General features: G+C 63.9%; 1 protein-coding gene across 1 annotated transcript in view; it reads right to left on the reverse strand.

The window, feature by feature from the left end:
• Nucleotides 1-424: 424 nt before the first annotated feature.
• Nucleotides 425-20608, reverse strand: part of ACOT7 (acyl-CoA thioesterase 7) — a 100553-nt gene continuing 80369 nt past the window's right edge. Inside the window, exons 8-9 of the mRNA XM_062190351.1 lie at nt 17136-17320; nt 425-796 (exon numbers count right to left, since the gene is read on the reverse strand). Of these exons, the coding sequence (XP_062046335.1) occupies nt 698-796; nt 17136-17320 (284 nt within the window). The 3' untranslated portion in view covers nt 425-697. The remainder of the gene's footprint in view (nt 797-17135; nt 17321-20608) is intronic.

Below are 20608 nucleotides of genomic sequence, written 5' to 3' on the forward strand. Positions count from 1 at the left end.
GGGTCCCCGTGCTGGGCGTGTCCCCATGCCTCACCTCCCTGGGTCTTTAGGCTGCATGGGGAGCCCCGTTCCAGCCTCGGTGGACACACAGGCGTGCAGAGCCGGCGTGCTGCATAGTCAGACGCTGGGGAAGCCGTGTGCTAAGGCATTGACTCCCTCTGGCTGTCTGGGCTGTCCTTGGAATCTGGGGGTCAGATGGGGCCCCTGGTGCCAGGCTGCAGAACCTGGGCCCCATGGGAAACGGGCATTGTCTAGTCAGCAAATCCCAGCCAAGTGTGAATCCCAGACTAATGTGCCTGAGGTTCCGGATGCTGGGAGGGGGCCAGGGAAGGCTGAGGCCACACCCAGCAGCCCCCCCACCCCCACAGCCCATGTCCAGCGGGAGGGCAGCCCCCCGAGACAGACGATCACCCAGCCTCGTGAGTGCAGACAAACAGCATCTTTATTTGTGTGCTGACCTTTCCCACCACGAGGTGCGTGTGGCACCTGGGCGATGCGGAGTAGCACTGACACTGGGAGGAGATAAATAAAGCTTTGGTGTACAGACTTCCAGGAGAGAGTACAGGTTAACACTGCGACACACACACACGACACTGGCTCGCAACGTGAACTGGGGATCTGGCCAAGGGGGCGACTTCTAAGTGACTGGAGGCTGGGCCCGTCCTGGCAGCCGCTCGGAGCCCAGCACTGGGCAGGCCTAGGGCTGGGGCTCCGCTTGGCCCTGGCGCTTGGCCTTCACCTGCAGGTACCGTCCTTTGCCTTCCTCAAAGCGCCTCTTCTCGTCCTCGGTCTCAGGCTGTGGACAACACAGAAAACAGGCAGGTGAGAGCCGGGCTGGGCTGCCTGAGCTGGGCCCTCACCCCCCCGCCCCGTGTGTCTGCACTACCCCAGGAGAGGGGGCTGAGGGCTGTGCCCAGGCTCCGATGGGCTCCGGGAGTGCCAGGTGCCAGGTGGGGGTCTCATGCCTCCTTCTGATAGGCCTGCCTGCTGAGCCCAGGGGGCTTTGGGGGGCAGAGCTCCGGCCGGGGGACACTGAGGGCACAGTGGGCTGGCGGCACCCTGTGGACACGCAGACTGCACCTCTCCCAGGGGCTCCCTGGCCATGAGCTTCAGGGAGAGTGCCCTCGTGGGCTCTCAAGGTGGCGGTGAGCGGGAAGAAAAGGACCCTGTGTTTGCTCCACCTCCAGGGACGCCAGCAGCCCCGGGTCTCTGCCCCAGAGAGAAAGGGCGGACGCTGTGCTGGCTGTGACCTTGAGAGAGCCGCTGTCCTGCGGCAGGAGAAGCTGCCTGCTTTGTGGAGGGAGCCCCGCCACCGCTTCCTGGCCCGAGCAGATGCTCTGGAAGCGGCACCTCGGCCGAGGCGCCCCGCCTGCTGCCTGCTTCCTCCTAGCGGCTTGAGCCGAGTCCAGTACTGGGGAGGGCGGAGCCAGCTGATAAGTGGGGCTTGGCCCAGGGCTGAGTTTCACCGGGGTGGTCCTGGCTCAGCCTGTTGACCTGTGGGGAGGATGGGTGGCCGCCCCTTTCACTCTCTGGCTAAGCTGTGTGGCCCCTGGACAGATGCCACCGTGGCAGCACTAGGTGGTCCCTTCTGTCCTGCCGCAAAGTTCTGGCTGGTACCCGCCGGGGCCGGGACCTGGGTTTATGAGCTGTGCCGAGTCCTCGGGCCGGCATTTCACTGTGGCATCAGATGGTGTCTGGGAGCCAACGACCCGGGCAGTTGCCCTTCACCCGCGACGACTCCCAGCCCCAGCAGCTATTTCCAGGCCTAGTGTTTTACACACAAATGGGCTATTGGCAAAAGCCAGGACAGGCGGCCAGGTCACACCAAGCACAGCCTCCCCTCGGCCTTCGCCGGTGCTGGTGGCTAAGTGCGGCCAGCTGTAAGTCGTCGAGACCTTGCTGGTGTGGAGCCGACAGCACATCCGGGCATTTAAGGAAATACGCCCGCGCTCCTCGCAGTGGTTCCGGGTTCTGTTTGCAGAATCTTCTGTGCACACATGAACACTGGGCTTTTCCAAGACGCTTTGTTGCAGGAGTCCCTCCTGCTGTTCTGCTTTGATCTCTGGGTGACTTTTTAAAAAAAATGAAATTTGAGGCTACAGATTGACTTGAAGCAAGCCCAGGGGGAAATGGTCCCAGCCGTAGCAGCGGCTGCACGGAGACAAGATCCTGAGCTTCCTGGGCACGTGTGGGCACCCAGCAGCGTGCCACTCCAGCGAGCTCCCGCGTGAGCGAGGCTGCTGGCCCACGGGCCACACTCTGTGTAGCCCCCTCCACTCCATGTCCACATGGAGGCATCTGAAGTGGCCAAGAATGCAAGATCAAGGCCACCAGGATAGGCCAGCAGCGACCTCTTCTCCCCTGGAACCTACTTGTGTACTGGGATGGAAACCCGCAGCTCACGCCCACCACACCGCGGCTTGGAAGAGGGACAGCAGCCCCAGCTTACCGAGGACCCCGTCTACGGCCGAGACGGGCCTGCCAGGGCTGGTACTGAGCTTTCCTGGCCTTGGAGCAGCTGTGGCAGCCATGGGAGACCATGCAGGCGTGGGAGGAGAGTGGAGAAGGGGCCGGGGCTGGGCTATGTGCCTCGCCCCTGCCTCGAGTCTAAAGGCAGGGGCTTTTGGCTCAGTGGTTAGGATGCCACTTGGAACACCCGTGTTCTGTGTCAGTGCTGGGTTCTAGTCCAGGCTCTGTGCCCAACCCCAGCTTCCTAACGCAGACGCTGGGAGGCAGCAGGTGGTGGCTCAAGTGCTTGGGTTCCTGCTACTCACATGGGAGCCCACGGCTGAGTTCTACACTCGATCTTGGTGTTCACGGCTGGGTTCTAAACTCCTAGCTGTGGCCCAGCCCAGTTATGGCTGCTACAAGCAAAATCAACCCGAAGTTAAAACCAGCTGCCCTCTGCTAAGCCCCTCTGCCCCCAGCTGGTGGGGCGTTTGCTCCCAGGGGAAAGAAGCCAGGAGTTTCAAAAGAAAAGGAATCCTCCAGTATAAGAGAGGGAGCCTGGCCCAGGCACGGCGGCTGGGCAGAGGCGACAGCTCCCTGAGCCTGCTGGGCCTGTCTGATGGGAAGACTTTGTGTTTCTCCTCCTGGCATGCCTGGAAACACACAGATGTGAGACACTGGTGAGGAACCTGCTCCCTAAGTGCCTGGTGCTCCTAGGGCTCCAAGGCGCTGGGCGGGGCCGAATGGCTTGGGGCGCTGATGCCTCGAGCTGCCCTGAAGGCTGCCTGGTCCCAAAGCCACCGTCCATCTGTCCATCTGCAGGTCCCTTTGGGCACTTTGGCTCCCACCCTGGCAAGGCTCATTCCTGCCCCACCCTTGTGCTTGCCACTGGCCTCCATCCCGCAGCAGGGAGAGGCCTCAGTGGGCCCGGCCTCGCTGGCCTCCATCCCCCAATCCCAATACGGGAGCCGCACTCCCGTTGTTCTGGGGCCAGGCACATTGGGAGCCTGATCACGAACGACCTCGTCGATGGACAATGACCGCTGGACCCAGGGCTCTGAGGTCTCAAAGGTCAAGTCTCCAACTTGATGTGGCCAGGACTCCTTTCCCTGGGCCCTGGCCACCAACTTGGTTTGGCTGGGTGGTATTGGTGCCATCCTGCCATTGGCCTGCTCCTGTGCCCTCACAGCTGGCCTCAGAGCCCTGGGGATGCGGGACTGAGCCTGTGTGTAGGCGCACCCTGGCCAGGGCACAGGCTCGCGCACCTCAGCACCTGCCATGCTGCATGCCCCGCCCCGTGCGGCCCAGCCGCCTCTCTGGGCCTGGCTGAATGCTGGCTGCCCCACTGACTAGGCCTGTGGCCCCACAAAGCTCCCCTGCAGAACGGGCCAGCGTCCACTCACTCGCAGGATGGTCCTCAGGCCCAGCGCCTCCCAGCCCATGCCTACGTCAGTCACTGAAGACAGCAGACGCTGAGCCCCAAGTCTGGGACACCAAGTGTCACCAACAGGCAACTCCTCGGAGACAGGTTCGGACCAGTGGCAGCCACAGCTGTGTGTGGTGGGGGGCAGGCGGTTGGGGGCCAGCAATGACTCAGGGGTGCGGCACTTCTTTTTGGGTGACGAAAATGTTTTCAAACTGTGGCGATTGGTGCACCACTCTGCAAGTACGCTAAGACCCCCTGCTCTGAAGATGAAGGGGGTGAGGGGGTGAACGGCTCAGTGTGTGCCTGGGCCTCAGCGGAGCTCTCCCCTGTCTAGGAAGGTAAAGGTGAAAGCCCAGGGTGGCGGCACCCCCATCCCGTCAAATCCCAGCGCGTGAAGGCACAGCGGCGCCCAGCGGACGCTCACTGGATCGACGCCCGGCACCCTCCCCACTCCGGTCAGCAGCCTGCACCCACGCCGCCACAAAGGTACAGGTGGCCCCTCCAAGTTCCACTGTGCCAGGAGCTGAGGACCCTGTCCTCGGGGAACTGCTGATACACAGAAAAGCAAGCAAACCATTCCAGTCGTCCCCTTGTCCTAGACCCCAGCCCGTGGATGCCCGAAGCTGCACACAGCACGGAACCCTGCACAACGACGACACAAGAGATCAACACCAACACCAGGGCGCCCGACTGCACCGGCTTTGGGTCACTGGAACGCGAGCTCTGCAGTACCAGCAGGACAGACGGCTGCCAAGCAGGCAGGGTCTACGGCATGGACGCACGGGGCACGGGGCCGAGTGCTGGCGTCTGCAGCGTGCGTGTGGAGGTGCTGGGCACGGACAGTCACATCCAGATGGAGCAAGATTTCATCACGGAATCGGAACGCCATGCAACTTCAAGCTCACGAATTGTTTATTCCCAGAACTTTCCACGTCCCATTTCCAGATGGTGACGGACCACAGGTGACTGGAACCTTGGGAAGTGATGCTGTGGGGCAGGGGGACCATTGCAGGCAGCAGGAAGCGACTACCGCATGGCAAGAGGGGGCAGCAGAGCAGGAGAGGGCCCGAGGGTGCAGGCGCGGCTCAGGAGGGAGGGAGCCGGGGAGGCGGCTGAGCTCCTGGGAGGGTCCAGGGCCCGCTGCCCGCGGCTACAGCAGCCGACTCACTAAGCAGGAAGGCCAGCCCTCGTCACGACAGCGACCCCTGGGGCCTGCAGAGGGCAGTGGTCATCAGGGCCTCCTAGCTGCTAGGGGACCCCAGGCAGGTTCCTGATCACCCTGCATCCCCTTCCTCACCTGTGAAGTGGGGGGCAGGTGGGGAAGGGCCTCGCGGTGGTGGTGGCTGTGAGCGGGCCAACAGCCTGCCACTGGGGTGGGGGGAGGGTCGGGCCAGGAGGCCTGCTGGGCCCCTTCTGCCGTGGTCTGAGTGCTGGTGTCCCTGAAGACCTCCCAGACTGGAACCCTGACCACCAAGGTGGGACACCTTGTGGAGGGCATCAGTGCTCTCATAAAGAGGCTTAAGGAGCCCCAGGCCCTTCTGCCACGTGGGACACGGTGCAGACGGTCACCCACGAAGCAGAACGCAGCTGTGGCCAGACACTGGATGTGCCGGCACCCTGTCCAGGGCGGTGGGCGGTCGACTTCTGGGGTCTGTGAGCCCCCAGTCCGTCTGCAGCATCAAAGCCTACGACGCTGGGTGAATCTCTAGCAGGAGAAGCGCCTACTCTGAGGCTGCAGGGCCAGTGGCCCCCAGGGCCCCTCGATTAGCAAAGACAGGCCCTTACCACGCAGAAAAACACAGACACCTGGAGGCCAGCTATGCCGCCTGAGCCGACTCACAGCATGGCCTCGTGTCGGGAACCACACAGGAATTCCACCTTCTCCTCACTTTTGTAGCTTTTTTGGTGAAAAACTACCCACGACAGCAGCTACAGACCAAGGGGACCCACCACTTCCCTTCCCTGGACACAAACGACCTCAAAGCCCGAGGCATCAGCAGTGGGCAGGGGACACACGGGGGGACAAATGCCCAGATCACTGGGCACATCATGATGCTGGGTGGGGGACACAGTGGGGACAGACGCCCAGCACACTGTGTACATTGTGATGGTGGGTGGGGGACACAGAGGGACAGATGCCCAGAATACCATGCACATGATGGTGGTGGGTGGGGGATACACGGGGGGACAGACGCCCAGCTCACTGTGCACACTGTGACAGTGGGCGGGGGACACACGGGCAGACAGACGCCCAGCACGCCGTGCACATCGTGGTGGTGGGTGGGGGACACACGGGGGGACAGACGCCCAGCACGCCGTGCACACTGTGACAGTGGGTGGGGGACAGACGGGGGGACAGACGCCCAGCACGCCGTGCACACTGTGACAGTGGGCGGGGGACAGACGGGGGGACAGACGCCCAGCACACCGTGTACATAGTGACAGTGGGCGGGGGACAGACGGGGGACAGACGCCCAGCTCACCGTGCACACTGTGACAGTGGGCGGGGGACAGACGGGGGGACAGACGCCCAGCACACCATGCACATCATGCTGGTGGGTGGGGGACACACGCCCAGCACGCCGTGCACACTGTGACAGTGGGCGGGGGACAGACGGGGGGACAGACGCCCAGCTCACCGTGTACATCGTGGTGGTGGGCGGGGGACAGACGGGGGACAGACGCCCAGCACGCCGTGCACACTGTGACAGTGGGCGGGGGACAGACGGGGGGACAGACGCCCAGCACGCCGTGCACATCATGGTGGTGGGTGGGGGACACACGGGGGGACAGACGCCCAGCTCACCGTGTACACTGTGACAGTGGGCGGGGGACAGACGCCCAGCTAACTGTGCACACTGTGACAGTGGGCGGGGGACAGACGGGGGGACAGACGCCCAGCACGCCGTGCACACTGTGACAGTGGGTGGGGGACAGACGGGGGGACAGACACCCAGCACGCCATGCACACTGTGACAGTGGGCGGGGGACAGACGGGGGGACAGACGCCCAGCTAACTGTGCACACTGTGACAGTGGGCGGGGGACAGACGGGGGGACAGACGCCCAGCACGCCGTGCACACTGTGACAATGGGCGGGGGACACACGGGGGACAGACGCCCAGCTCACCGTGCACATCACGGAGGCGGCTCTGGCGCCATGTTAACACCACCACCTGCCCTCCTTCACACGTGTAGGTGCTAACTCAGGGCAACACACAATGCTTTCTGGCCCATTCCATCTGCGTGCACTCAGCCCCGGGCACAGAGCACGGCTCTGTCCACAGGAAGCCTTCGCCTAAGAGCTGGGAACCTCTGTGGCCCTCGACTCTTACAGACCTGCTGCCGAGGCCGACTCCCAGCTCCCAACTCCCTGATCACCAGGCAACAGAGCACGTGAGCTGGGTGAGCTCCCACGGCTCGTGGCCCATGGCGGGGTTAGTGGACACGTGGCCATATCCTTCCAGGGCCCGCTGAGCCTCCTGCCATGACTGAGGACATGAGGGGCCCCATGGGAGCAGCCGAGCTGAGACCTTCCCACCCCCTCACCCCCAGCCGGGGCTGCGCACAGGGTTAACCTGGGGTGGTGACCAGGATGGCAAGAGGAGCTTCTCTGGTCACCCAGATTTTAGGGAGAGCCTGCGTGGGCTGAATTGTCCCACGCCAAGCACATCAGCACGCCCCCAACAAGCCCACGAGGAAGCATCCCACGGACTGCCCCCTTGTATAAGGGAGGGAGGGAAGCAGAGAGGCTAGGGAACTTCCCAGTGTGACAGCAGGGCAGTGGCAGTGCCTACAGGGCCTACCTGGGCCCCCACGCATGGCGGCGGGGACGGGCTGGGCGCTCTGCCTCCCGGGCGCAGACACCATCTCTGCTGGTGCTGCCCTGCCCAGTCCCTGTGGTCGGGTGCCTCTGGGGAGGGGGTGGCTCCGGAGAACCAAGCTGTGCGCCAGACACCAGCTTCTCTTCGGCCAGGTGCCGACACACAGCTCCCGTGAGCCCTACGTGGACGGCGAGCCGCAGGGTGCCCTCCTGATCCCCAAAATGTGAACTGGCTGGCCGCCTCGGGAAGGCAGCCCCCGTCTGTCCCAGCCCTGCACACACGAGGAATCCTTGGGGGGGGGCACAGCAGGGGAGTGCAGTGAGGGGAGAAGGTCCCAGGGCGGCCGAGTCACGCCGGACGCCTGGTCGGGGCCACCCCAGGGCTGGGCTGGAGGAAGCGAGCAAGGTGCCGAGAGCCATCGGCAGGCAGGCGCTCGCGCTCGGCAGCCAGCTGTGACGATGCAGCCTCCCGGGACCTCCCTGGGCCGTCCTCCGTCGGGTCAGGGCCCCTGCCCTCCACCGCATCCCCAAACAGCCTCCGCAGTCACCAAGTGTTCCCAGTGTGCATGCCACAGGCTCTGGCCACTTCTCTCATTAGGTCAATCAGCAGGCGACCCAAGGGGCACAGGCTGAGCACTGCCGACACAGGGTCGGGGGGAGAAGCCGGCGCCCAGCGCCAGGCCTCGAGGCTGCTCTGCAGAGTCTCGGGTGCTCAACACTCCCAGCGACCTCACCGCCACGATCAAACAAATGCTGCCGATGATGGATGGGCGGGAGGTCAGCCAGGGAGCCAGGCCCAGACTGTGCAAGAGCCCGGGAGGAGGGAGCCAGCCGCCGGCACATCGCTCTGCTGTCTCTGGGGACACTGGCATGCACTGAGTGCTCGTGGCTCCGAGACAGAGCCACGGCGGGCCTGGGAGCCCTGTTCTGCCTCCTCAGCCTCCACATCGCTGTGCCCAGTGCCCCCCTGCGAGCAGCGCCATCCCAACGCTGGGGGTCTGCCTCCCCTGTTCCCTGGAAGGGTGCCCAGCCAGGGCACAAGTTCGTAAAGAAGATGACCGAGGAAGCGGGGGCCCAGGCAGCCGAGGAAATGGCAGAGAGAGAGAGAGAGAGAGAGAGACAGGCAGCGACTGCTCCACGTCGGAGCAGGGTCCCAGGCCTGCTGGCAGCAGGGCGTCTCTCCCGTGAGTGGCCGAGGGGCTGCTGTATCCCTGCGGTGGGGGGAGCTGGCAGGAGACAGATGGCTGCTGGCACACGGCTGCCATCCAGGACCCAGCTGCCGCCTCCTCACAGCCGTCTCCCTCCTTTAGCAAAGTAAACAAATACAGCAGTTGCTGGCCGCCGCTGTTTTGAATGGAGGGTCGGAGGTGGCAGGGAGAAGGAGAAAGCTCCCTCCCAGGAAGAGCAAACATTTATCTCCAGGGCCTGAGGCTGCCAATGGGGAGCAGGGCTTGCGGCCTGGGCCACACCCAACAGCAGCCCTGCCCAGCCTCTGGGGGCTCCCCGAGCACTGGCGACGCAGTGGGGGCTGCCGGCAGCTTGGCCGTGACTCTGGGCTCAGGAGCACTGCCCCCCTGCCCAGGGCCAGCTTCCCTGGTGCAATGGGGACTCAACGAGGTGACCAGGCCGAGGGCTCCCCGCCCTGGCTGCTGCCCGTGAGCTCGCCCGTGGAGTGTGTGTGCTTGTGCCTGTAGGGTCCCCCTGCTGGCCGCTGGCTTTTCCAAGGACCTGCCTCAGTGCTGCGCAGCTGCCCATCAGGGCACTGCCCTGGGAGACGGGCCAGATGGCCCGGGGGTCACGTGAAGGCGGCAGGTCAAAGTGCACCAGCTCCCAGCAGCTCTGCGCATGCCTCGGTCCCCGCCCGCCTGGTGGCTCCCCGGCCCCAGGCCTGCATCTCTGCCCTCCCCCTCAGCGCTTCTGGGCTTTCTTCCACCGCGGGGGAAGCCTGTGGCTGTCGGAGCCCACTGCTGCGACCAAATGTTTTCCATTCTGCAGTTTCTGTGCTTCCAGGACACACATTTGGAACGTGGCTGAGCCCCACCCTCGGCAGAATCAATAGCTTGTCCTTTTTGGGGCGATGAGCGTTCCCAGCGGTGAAACAAGTCTCTGGCAGCCTGGGGGACTCGGGTCCTCTTAACCAGCCACGCAGCACGCTGGCGTCCATGCCCCAGTGGGGGATGGGAGGGGCCTCGGGGCAATCATGGAGGCCACTAAGACTTGTCTGGTGACCAGGGCGACAGCACAGCCTGCTGAGGGCACTGAGCGTGGAGAAGAGGCAGGGCCGTGGTGAGCTCACCTGGCTCGGGGACCCCCAAGCCTCACAAGCCTCACAAACTGACATCCTCGGTGGGGCTGGGCTGGGCACCTGGGAGGCTGAGCCCATCCACCACTGGCTGCCCCGGAGGCTGCACACCTGGGGTAAGCCCAGCTGAGATGTCCAGGGGCAGCGACCGGCAGGGGCAGGACTGGCGGAAGTCCCCAGTAATGAGATCACTGTGGAGAGGCAGACACACCCTGGCCAGGGGCTCCCCTCCCCAGGGAGACTGCCCAGACCTGAAATAATGGCCGAGAGATTCCACTGTGCGATGGCCAACAGGAGGCTGCTGGCAGAGGCAGGGGTCAGGTTGGTCCTGGGCAGTCCCGTGCCAGGTGGGTGGACCCCGCTGTCCCCACCTGGCAATGGCAATACAGGAAGTGCCATTTGCAGAGCGCTAACTCCTGCCGGGCCCTGGCCGGAGCTCCCCCCTGCAGCCTCTGCCCTGCTGGGCTCACAGCAGAGACCTGGGGGCATCCACGGAGTGAACGAATGACTGGCCTAACAAATGAGATGCAGCCCTCCAGCTGGGGGAGGGGCTTCCCTCACCAAGGGCCGGACCCTTCCAGGGACAATGGCACCAAGCTTGTGATTATAGCAACAGCTGAATTCCCCCAAATTGTCCACAAGTAAAAAGCTGTTACAGATGCTTAACCTGGGCCAAACAGATGACGGCAGCAGGCAGAGCGAGTCCTGGGAGCGAGGCCGCGGGAGGCAGGGCCCCGGCGCTGCTCCCGGCTCTCCTGGCCACGCTGCTCTCTGGGCAGGGCGTGGTTCCCTCAGTGCCTGCAGAGCCCTGACACTTGGGTGTCCCATGTCTCCCCGAGCCGTGGAGCCCCTGAGGCTCCCAACCCACGACAAGGGTCCTGCCTGGGGGTCTGTCTCTCCCTCCTGCATCCTGGGGTGGGATGTGGCCCTCTTGCCTCCCTCCCTGGGCCAGCCCACCATGACCAGGAGAGACGGTGGCTACCTCTGCCGCTGCGTAGGGCCCAGGCCGCTCTGTACCTCTTCCATGCAAAGGTACAGGGCCCTCTGGTTAGGTCATCACTGGCACTGCCCAGAGAGACCTCAAGGAGCCAGAGCCCAACCCATAATGGTTCAAGCTAGGAGACTGAGGCTCAGGGACACAAGGGTCAGCCATGGAAACGGGCATCGCCCTGCCTGCAGCCCCACTGTCAGTGCAAAGTGACGCCTCGATTCTGAGCACTGCACGCAGGCAACTTCTGGAAGGCTACGAGTGGCTCTTCAGCCCAACTCGGGCCTGGGCCCTGCTCCCAGGCTGGCAGCAGCTCACACAGCAGCCCTCGTCCACACGTGCCTTGCACGTCGCAGGCCGCCTGGCTGGCGTGGGGTGGGGCAGAGGCGTCCCCTGCAGCTCAAGGTAGCAAGTCCCAGGGCACACCGGGGACTGGAGCTCACGTAGGCTTCCGGAGAGGAAACCTTAGAGCTCAAAGCGGCCAGTCCCGCACTTCACAGTGGCCACAGAGGTGAAGTCCTCTGTCCACGCGAGCGACTCGGCGCCCTCCCGAGGTTAGGATGCACAGGCCCAGCTAGAGCAGACGGCGTGTCCGAGGAGCCCCACGTGGGGTTCTGGGCACCTAACAGGCTCCTCTGTGCCCCTGCAGGGCTGAAACTGCAGGGCATGACCCTCTCATGGTGACCCTGCTGGGTGGGAGCCCGAGCCCCAGCAGCCCAGGGCCGGCCTGCTGGACGAACTTGTGCAGCCACTGATCTGCCCCGCTCCGCAGTTCTGGCTGTGGGACTTGCGAGCTCAGAGCAGGAGGGCCAGGGACCCCCTCCTGATCCCCTCGACCCCGTCTCCCCAGGAATGGCAATGGCACTGGCTGGCCTCAGTGGACCCTGGATCTTGCCAGTCAGACAGCGGCACTGCCAGAGCAGCGCCCCAGCCACACACTGGGTGCTGGTGAACGTGGCCATGGGCACCGGCTACGGGACGCGAGGATCTGAGGTGCTGCCCTGAGTGGAGGCACCCACAGCTGGCAAACAGGAAGGTGCGTGCTTACTGCACCCTTGGGGGCGCCCACGGGTTACACGGCGGGAATGAGACTAGACTTGATCTAGAAGACCCGTCCATGCCTTCTCGGCGGCTGTTGATGGGAGGCTCTCGAGGCCCCCCTGGTGCCCCTCCAGCACTGCTCAGCGGCACGTGGCTGGGGAAGAGCCCCCTGACAGGCGCAGGCTGGCTCTGGGCTCAGGTCCTCCCAGTCTGGGTTTGCTGGGAGCCAAGGAAAGCACACCGGCTTTGCCAGGACTGCCTCCACGGCCACGCGTGCCATGGCCATACAGTCGGAGCCACAGTTCTCTTGGGGAGACATCTTCTGGGCGATCCAAGGACATAGGTCAGCAACACACCAGCAGAACCAAGGCCTGGGCCAGAACGCCCTCCCTCCGCGCCACCCGCTGCGTCCACTCCCACATTCGCCTGTCTCCCTGGGCCCTTGGGAGAACCCGAGCCAGTGCTGCGTACACACACGGGCCAGGAACGTGCTCTGGCTTCAACACAGTCTGGTTCTTGCCCTCTTAAAGACAGAAAAGGCTTCCCACATCCTCCTGGGAGAAACTCAGCCATGGGAGGCCCTGGGGCCATTCTGGTGCCCGGTCCCCAGGGGGTCACGGGTCCAGGACCATGGCAGCTGCTGTCCCTCCCTACATGTCTTGGGAAGACCTGGTCAGCAGTCTGGGGTTCATCCCCCTGCCCCCAGAACCCCTGAGACCAGAGGGCACTGCCACAAGGAGGCGGGGCCCTGGGCATGGAGTGCGGCCAGCAGCCCGCTCCACGCTGAGCCTGCCACGGCCGCCCTCCCCAGCATCAAACATTCACCAAGAAGCAACTCCAAACAGAAAAGCTGCCTTCCCAGCCAGCCGGCCCTGGGGAGGGAGCTAAAAATAGACAGGAGGCGACGGGGAAGGGGAGGCAGCTGGGAGCAGGAGGAGGGCACGGTGCGCACACGCATGTACACCGCTTGCAGCACACGTGTGCTGAGGCCCAGGGCACGTGCTCACCTCGGTGGTCCCAGGCAGCACCGCAGGGGCCGGCTACAGCTGAAAATCCCTCTGGGGAGTCTGCCGGGGCCTCCCCGCCGGTGGCTATTTTTATCTAACGTGGCGGGGCCACACAATGCCTCAGTGAACAATCAAGACCATCTCTGGCGAGAAGTGACAGCCTGGCTCTACGACCCCCGGCCCACGCAGGCCCCGAGCCTGGGGGTGCGGTCACTACTCCTGGCAATCAAGCAGGTGCCTGAAGCCCCTGCCAGCCCTCGCGCCCCTTCTCCCTGTGCACCCATTGTGCAGGTTTCTGCTGACTCAAAGGCCTCCCTGGCCCCTGGACGCTCTCCACAAGACTGGACTTCCCAGGAAACGGGGGGCATGGAAACACGGTCTTCTTCCCAGACTGCAGGCCCTTCCCAGCCCAGGGACGATGGTGGAAGGAGAACCCCTCTCTTGATTGGCAGATGCCAAACAGCAGCTGCCAGCTTCCTGGGCGGGGCACCTCCCAGAACAGCCCGCCTACCTGAGCACTGCCTGCCTCCTTGGCTGTCCCGGGTCTTACGCCCATCTGCGTGAGCCCCATAGATTCCGGCCACCCACAGCCGCATGGAAGAGGAGGGCCCAGGATGTCTGAGGCTGGACCCTGGTCCTGGCTCGGCCCTGCATCAGCGGTGTGCTCCTGCTTCCCAGCTCCCCCGGACGGGCAGTCCGCTCCAGCCGTCAGCTCTGGGACACCCCCTTCACCTTGACAGTCCTGTCCCTCGAGATGGCTCCTTCCTCCTCCCAACCCCAGGTTCTGCTGGGGCCTTTGTCTGGAAGGAACCTGGCTAAACTGGCAACCTCAGGATGGGTGCTGTGGCACTGGCGGGGGGGGAGGGGTCAAGCTGCCGCTGGGGAGACCTGCATCCCACGCCGGAGTCCTGGCTACTTCACTTCCAACCCAGCTGCCTGCTAGTGGGCTCCTGGGGGCAGCGGGTGCTCGGGTGGCTGAGTCCCTGCCGCCCACATGGGAGACTCAGTGCTCCTGGCTTCAGCCTGGACCAACCCTGGCTGTTGAGGGCATCTGGGGAGCAAATCAGTGGATGCAAGATCCCTCTCTCCATACCCCCTTTGCCCCACCACACTCTGGGTCACTTTGTCTCTCCAAAAAAAAAAAAAAAAAACCAGCCAGGCACACTCCGATGCCCTTGCCTGCCTCATTTTCTCGGTCCCTGGCCCTACCTAATGTCCTCCACTTGTGCCCATTTGTGTGCCTCTCCCCCGGGGCGGGCATGAGGAGGCCCCAGGAAGGAGTTCTGGACCTGGTCAGGCTCTTACTTGTCCTGTGTACAGGCACTACGTCTGTCACCATCGTCAGAGGAGAAACTGAGGCACACAGAATACGTGCCGAAGGTCACACGGCTGGCAAGTTCAAGGGCCCTGAGAACATGGCTGCAGCATGCCCACTCCAGTCCATGTGAGCCCCACAGGGGGCCACAGTCGTGTGGGCCTGTGGTCACTGCTCAGGGGACCAGCAGAGCCTGGGGCTCACCCATAGACATCTCCTGAGCCCAGTGGGGTCTGGGAGCTGCAGCCCTGGGGATGGGACGGGCACTAAACTGGCTCACACGTGGGACAACGAGCGAGGACGCTGAGGGCGCAGACAGCGGGACAGCCGCTGCGGGCACTGGGGAGGCTTTGTCTGAAGTGGCTCCAGGGCCATCTACGGAGGGAACGTCCAGCAACTGCAAAGGCTCATCTGAGGACACAGGTGCACGGCCCCCTGCCCTCCTGTCCAGTGTGTGGAGGGGCCGAGGTGCGGGTGGAGAGGGAGTGAAGCTGGCCTGGATCCTAAGCTCGGCGGGATGCAGTGTGGGGTTGGATCCAGGGCAGCAGGAATGGAGAGAGCAGCTGGGGCAGGGTAGGCAGCCCAGGGTGGGGGGCAGAATTGTGGAAGGCCAGCCCCAGGCCCAGCCCTGGCGGGACAGGGAGAGATCAGGAGTTCAGCTGGGGATAAACTGTGTTTGTGAGGCCTCTGGAGACCCTGAGAAGAGAGGCGGGGCAGCCCAGGTCTGCCTGAGAGTCCACAGCGAACACAGATGACGAGCGAGGCACAGCAGTGGGCTGACCACTCGAGGGGAAAGAGAGCAGGACCTTGGGGTGGCGGGGGTGGCCAGGGAGCCTGCGGGTCCTGACCAACAGGGCACAGGCTTCACAGGGAGCCTGGCCACTCACGCCGAAAGCCAGGGAGAGGCCGGTGAGACAAGGACTGACAGTGTCCTTGGAGCTGGCCATGCTGCTGCCCGAGCGGAGCTGGAGTCCAGGAGGCCTTGAGGGCTCAGGAGCTGGGGAGGAGAGTTCGGGGATTTGGCTGTGGGAGGCGGAGATTCACAGAGGACCCAGGAGAGAGCATGCAGCTCGCACTGCAGGGCTGAGGAGAGCCGGGAAGGGGCCAGCCTGGAGGAGAACCGGGTTCTGCAGGTGGAGGCCCACGCCTGGCCACACAGGGCGGGGGCTGTCTGATCAGCAGACAGTGATGCGGTGGGGATGGTGGGGGGTCCCCTCCCCATCTTTGCACCGCCTGATCACACATTCTAAAAGCCAGCAGAGGAGGAGTAGTGGGGCAAGGCAGGCCACCAGCTCACGTCCAGAGCGCCGTGTGAGGCCTGCACCTTGCGGCAGGGTTGGGGAAGGACAAGAGGAGGAAGAGAGCAGGTGGTCACCAGGCTGGACGGAAGTGGTCGGCAGAAAGGTACCAGGCGCTCGAGCCTGCCCCAGCCCCGCCCGGAGCTCACTTTCCCTCCATCAGTCTGGCTGAGTCCTTCTCCTTCAAGTCCATAGTCACCATCAGCTCGGCTGCACAGACCCCTTCCCCGCCCCCAGCGACTGGGAGCCCACACTGCCTGACTCATCAGAGTCCCGAGAGCAGGACCCAGCTCCAGCAAAGAGCCAGCACCCAACAGTGACAGGAGGCGAGAGGCCAGGGGAGGGACAGGAGGGGGCCCTGGGGGCGCTTTGGCTGCCACTGGTCACCACCATGGCCCTACTCACACATGGCCTTTTGGCGCTGCTCCCGCAGGCCCGGATGAGGTGTAGGGACCACCCCAGGAAGGAACAGGGGTACGGGGACCTTGATGGAGGTGCCACGGGGAGGTGGCTCTCAGCCCCCAGCAGAAAACAAGCTGCCAGGCGGCCCGAGCCAGCCTGGGGGCCCCTCCGTCCCCGGAAGCAGCTCCCAGTGCTGAGGAGGGAGGGAGGCCTCCCTGTTACGGGGCTCAACACATGCTCTTCCCCCGGCGCCCAGTGCAAACGCTGCAGGACGTGCGAGGGCGCAGGGGAACGCGTGAGCGCTTCCGGAACCAGGGCCCAGCCTAGCAGCTTCCACACACACCAGGCGCCCCAAAGACACCAGCCCAGGCCCTCTGCTCCCCAGAGCAGCTGTCCCTGAGTGACAGACACAGGGTCTGGTTTACAAAGGAAAGATCCCTACAACAGAGACACAGAAGTTGTCCCTGGGCCACACTAATCATGTGCGGTTGTCTGTGACCCTGCAGGGCCCCTTGGGACATCCAAGACCCTTCTGGGTCTGCATCTGAGATGAGACCCCCAGCACGAAATGCAGGTAGAGCTCAGAGGACAGGGACCCTGGGGCAGCAGCACCAGGAATACGGGCACAGGGAGGGGCACCCTCCCACCACGTGTCCTGTATTTGCCTCGCCGCACAGAGAGCACAGCTGAGCCTGGCAGCCTCAGCCAGAGAAGGGCTGAAGCCTGGACCTTAGCCCCACAGTCCAGGGATCTGTCCTGGTGGGCGTCAGGCAGAACACACATGCCAAGGTCACCCTGGGACAGTCCATCCCCAGTCCTCACCAAGCACCTCGGCAGGCGGCAGAGGACAGGGGGCTTAGGGCACAGCCATCAAACCCCTGCCTCGCATCCATACACAATACCACCGAACCTCAAGGTCACATGGTCAGAGGTCAAGTGCACCGTCCAGGAAAGGTGAGGAGCGGGAGCTGGGCGAGGGATCTCTCTTGTTCTGCTGCCCAGTCCCACCCCACAGTCCAGCAGGTGCAGCCCACAGGCCCCGATCTGCTCCCCCAGGAGAGGACAGTGGTCCTGGGTCACACTCACCACGAGCTGCGGCACTGGCAGTGGCTTGCCCTCCTGGCTCAGGGACACGTAGGTGAAGAAGGCACTGGCGGCCCGGTAGCGCTTCTGCGCGTTGTCCACCACGGGGTCGGCGTCCACCAAGACCTCGATTTCCATGGACTTATTGCTTGTGAAGGTCATGCGCCCAGAGATGGTGATGACACAGCCTGTGGAGCACAGCGCAGCGTTAGGGCACAGGCAGCCGGGCAGGGGCCTGGGGGAGGTCACGGCTACCAAGGACAGTTAGAGGACACTTGGGTAAGTGACACGGAGGCTTTAACAACTACTGGGACATTAAAGTGACAGAATATTAGAATGCGCCGTTAGTAACCCACGAAAGCTTACTTTGTCACCAGGAATCCTGGTGGCCATCAGCCCAGCCCCTCCCCTGCACAGGCCAGAGGTGGCAGTGGCTGCCCGAATGTTCCCTGAGCCACTCCTGTCCCAGGGGGGAGGCCCCCACCTGCCTTCTAGCAGCTCTGGGTGCGGGTGTGTTCTGCCCTCCCTAGGTGTAGCTCCGATCTGCAACCTGCCCTGTCCACTCTGAGGCCTTACTGATGCTATGGGCCCCACCACTGCCACCAGCCGCTCTGAGCACAAGAGAACTTCCAGCACCTTCCCCTCAGGGGCTCCAGGTTCTCGGTGCTGAGCCGACAGCGGCAGGCCACACTACCAAGTTCACGGTGGTCCTAGGTCTCCCTTGAGCCACCTTCTGCGCTGCTGCCCACGTAGGCCCCCGCCCCAGCCCTCCTGCACTCTCCTCGGTGGGATCCTACGTGACTGCTTGCCAGGTTTACTTGTGAACCCTGCTGGTCTCGTCCACGGGACCAGAGCTCCCTCTCCGAGCTGCTGGATGAGACACCAGGGCCCCGCCCCGGGTTCACCACCTCTCTGCACCGGGGCGATGTCATGTGATTGTGCAAAGTCCAAAACTCCACGCCCATCACATCACCCGTTCTCCCTCAGCCCTGACCCGTGACGGCCCGTCCTGACAGCTGTCTCTGGCCCTGCTGCCCTCGCAGGCCCGGGTTCCCTTGTGCTGCCTGGCCTTGGGCCCCCGCTCTCCACACAACCTCAATCTCACAGACCCCAGCTTTTCTTCGGTCGATGGACATGGATGAGCTGTTCTGGGGCCAACTGTGGGGTGGGAGGAAGCAAGCCCCATGCTGACCTGGCGCCTGGTCCACGGTCATGGTCATCACCACTGGTGTTACCAGCCACAAGGCTGCACAGGCCCAGGGGGCTTCCAAGCTAAGCGCTGGAACCTGAGTGCGGCTGCTCCCTCTGCCGAGGCCAGGATGCCCCCTACCCTGCTCCCCCCACAGCACAGCCTCATTCAGGGCCAGGCCCAAGGAGATCCCTGCCCAAGATGGGCTGTGGGGCCCCAAAGTCCAGACAGGCTGCACAAGACACGTTTAGGGACCTAGAGCAGGAGACAAGGAGGGGCAGTGTGGGGTTATTCCATGTTAAAAGTACTAGAACATTCCATGCTACATTCAACTTCGTACTTACAGGGGGTGCTTCGTGCCGGATACGGCCATTTCTGGGAGAAAAGAAGGAGCCACACGGTGAGCGGCTGGTGGCGCTACTGAGCGTAAGGCGCAGGGGCACATGGACAGCATCCAGCTACAGTGAACACACGCACACGGCGGCAGGCCAGTGGGGCCCTGCTTCCCAGCTAAGAAAACAGTCGGCCCCGGGGGGCTCTCAGGTGCCTCCACCCCCTTCCCTGCTTCCCTGCCCCAATAGCCCCTCTCCACCTCCACCGGGCACGCAGAGGCCCGCCTGCTCACGCCACCCCGTGTTAGGAGCTGCAGGACTTCCAGCTTCAGACGGCGAGGGAGGCTGATTCTAGGAGCATCACACAGACCAGCAAAAAGCAGAGCCTAACAGTTACACTGCACGAGAGGCAGGGAAATCGTCGATTACAGCCCAAGCTGGAGCCATTTCGCCTTTCAGAGAGCCATGGGGCTATGCTAAACGGGACATAAACCTAAGACACTTTACAGCCAGAAAGGGATCTGGCTGATTGGCCAGGGTTGACAGATGAGTCAGCGACCAGGAGAGAACCTGACCCCGTCCACCTGCCTGGCTCTCCCCACGGGGGAAGGCCCTGGAGCGCTCCCCTCACTGCCACCGCCCAAGTGCCCAGAGCTGCCAGGCACACAGAGGCAGATGGAGGAAGAGTGGGCAAGTCTAGGGCCAGAGAGGCCCACACCGTTCCAGGCAGGGACACACCTGTGGCCCACAGACCCCGAGGCCCAGCACTAGGGCGGCAGGGCCAGGGGGTGTCCTGGTGACAAGAGCAGGAGCCAGGCACCCTGGGGCTCTGGCCCCTCCCCTGCTGTGCCTGGCGGTGTCCAGTGTGTGAAGATCCTGTAGAGCTGTGGCAGGTGGATGCTGGGGGCCTCCACGTGGAGAAGGCGGGGGGTGGGGGGCTCCCGCCGGCGGGCAGGGAGGTCCCAGACGGCACTGGTTGGGGGCGTGGGAGCAGCAGTGGCCAGGAACTCCTGGTTCTCCCTGAGCCTGGGGAGTGGGGACAGCAGCCGAGGCCCTGATGGAACCCTGGGGACAGGCAGGCCACGGCCCCTTGGGCTACACTGCTGTAGTTCCACAGCTTTGGAGTCAGGCTGATCTGGCTTGGAATCAGCACCAGCCCACGAGCAGGGACAAGCCAGGGCCCATGACGTGCCCCAGTGTCCTCTCCGGCAAGTGGGCATGCGAGCCTCTCGGGGGCTGGGGGCTGGGAGGGGCTGCAGACGCTCCCGTGTGCACCCAGCTTCGGGGACAGCAGTCAGCAGGCTGCTCGCTGGCATTCGCTGGCATTCTGCTCCAGTAGGGGAGGGGTACTCCCTCCAAACTCCCTAAAGGAGACGCTGCCAACCCATGGTCCTTGCCGTGTGGCCATGTTGGTGTCGCGTCTCATGTTGATTATGTCACGTGGACACAGGTCCAGGACAGGAATGTTGGGGTGGGGCCTGAGAGCCCCTTGGCACAGCAATCCCTCCAAGGAAGATGCCTCAGGTCCCCGAGCAGGCTGTGTCCCCCAGCGGCTGGTGGGAGGTCAAAGGCGTGTGTTTCTCTCTCTGCCGCAGACCCACCCACACCACAGGACGCCGCTCCTTCCCAAGGCCACGGCCGGAGGCGGCGGCTGCCGCACAGCCAGGGGTTGCTCTCCTTTCAGCTTGGGATGATCACGGGCAGAGAAGCCCAAAGAACTCCATGCCCCTTGGTCCTGGGCGCTCAGGGGCCGTACAGATCTAACACTGAGATCCTCTGACCACCCAGCCCCCTTGAGCTGGGCCATAGCTCCCACCCACGTGCACCAGCCTGGCCACAGATGGGGACCCCAACGCGTGGGGAGGGCCAGGGCAAACACTCAGCGGGAGGCCGAGCCCCAAACCTCAGGGGCCCAGTGCCCACAGCTGGAGAGACAGGGACAGGGCAGGGGATGT

This window comes from Lepus europaeus, chromosome 5 (assembly GCF_033115175.1).
Source record: "Lepus europaeus isolate LE1 chromosome 5, mLepTim1.pri, whole genome shotgun sequence".
Taxonomy (NCBI): domain Eukaryota; kingdom Metazoa; phylum Chordata; class Mammalia; order Lagomorpha; family Leporidae; genus Lepus; species Lepus europaeus.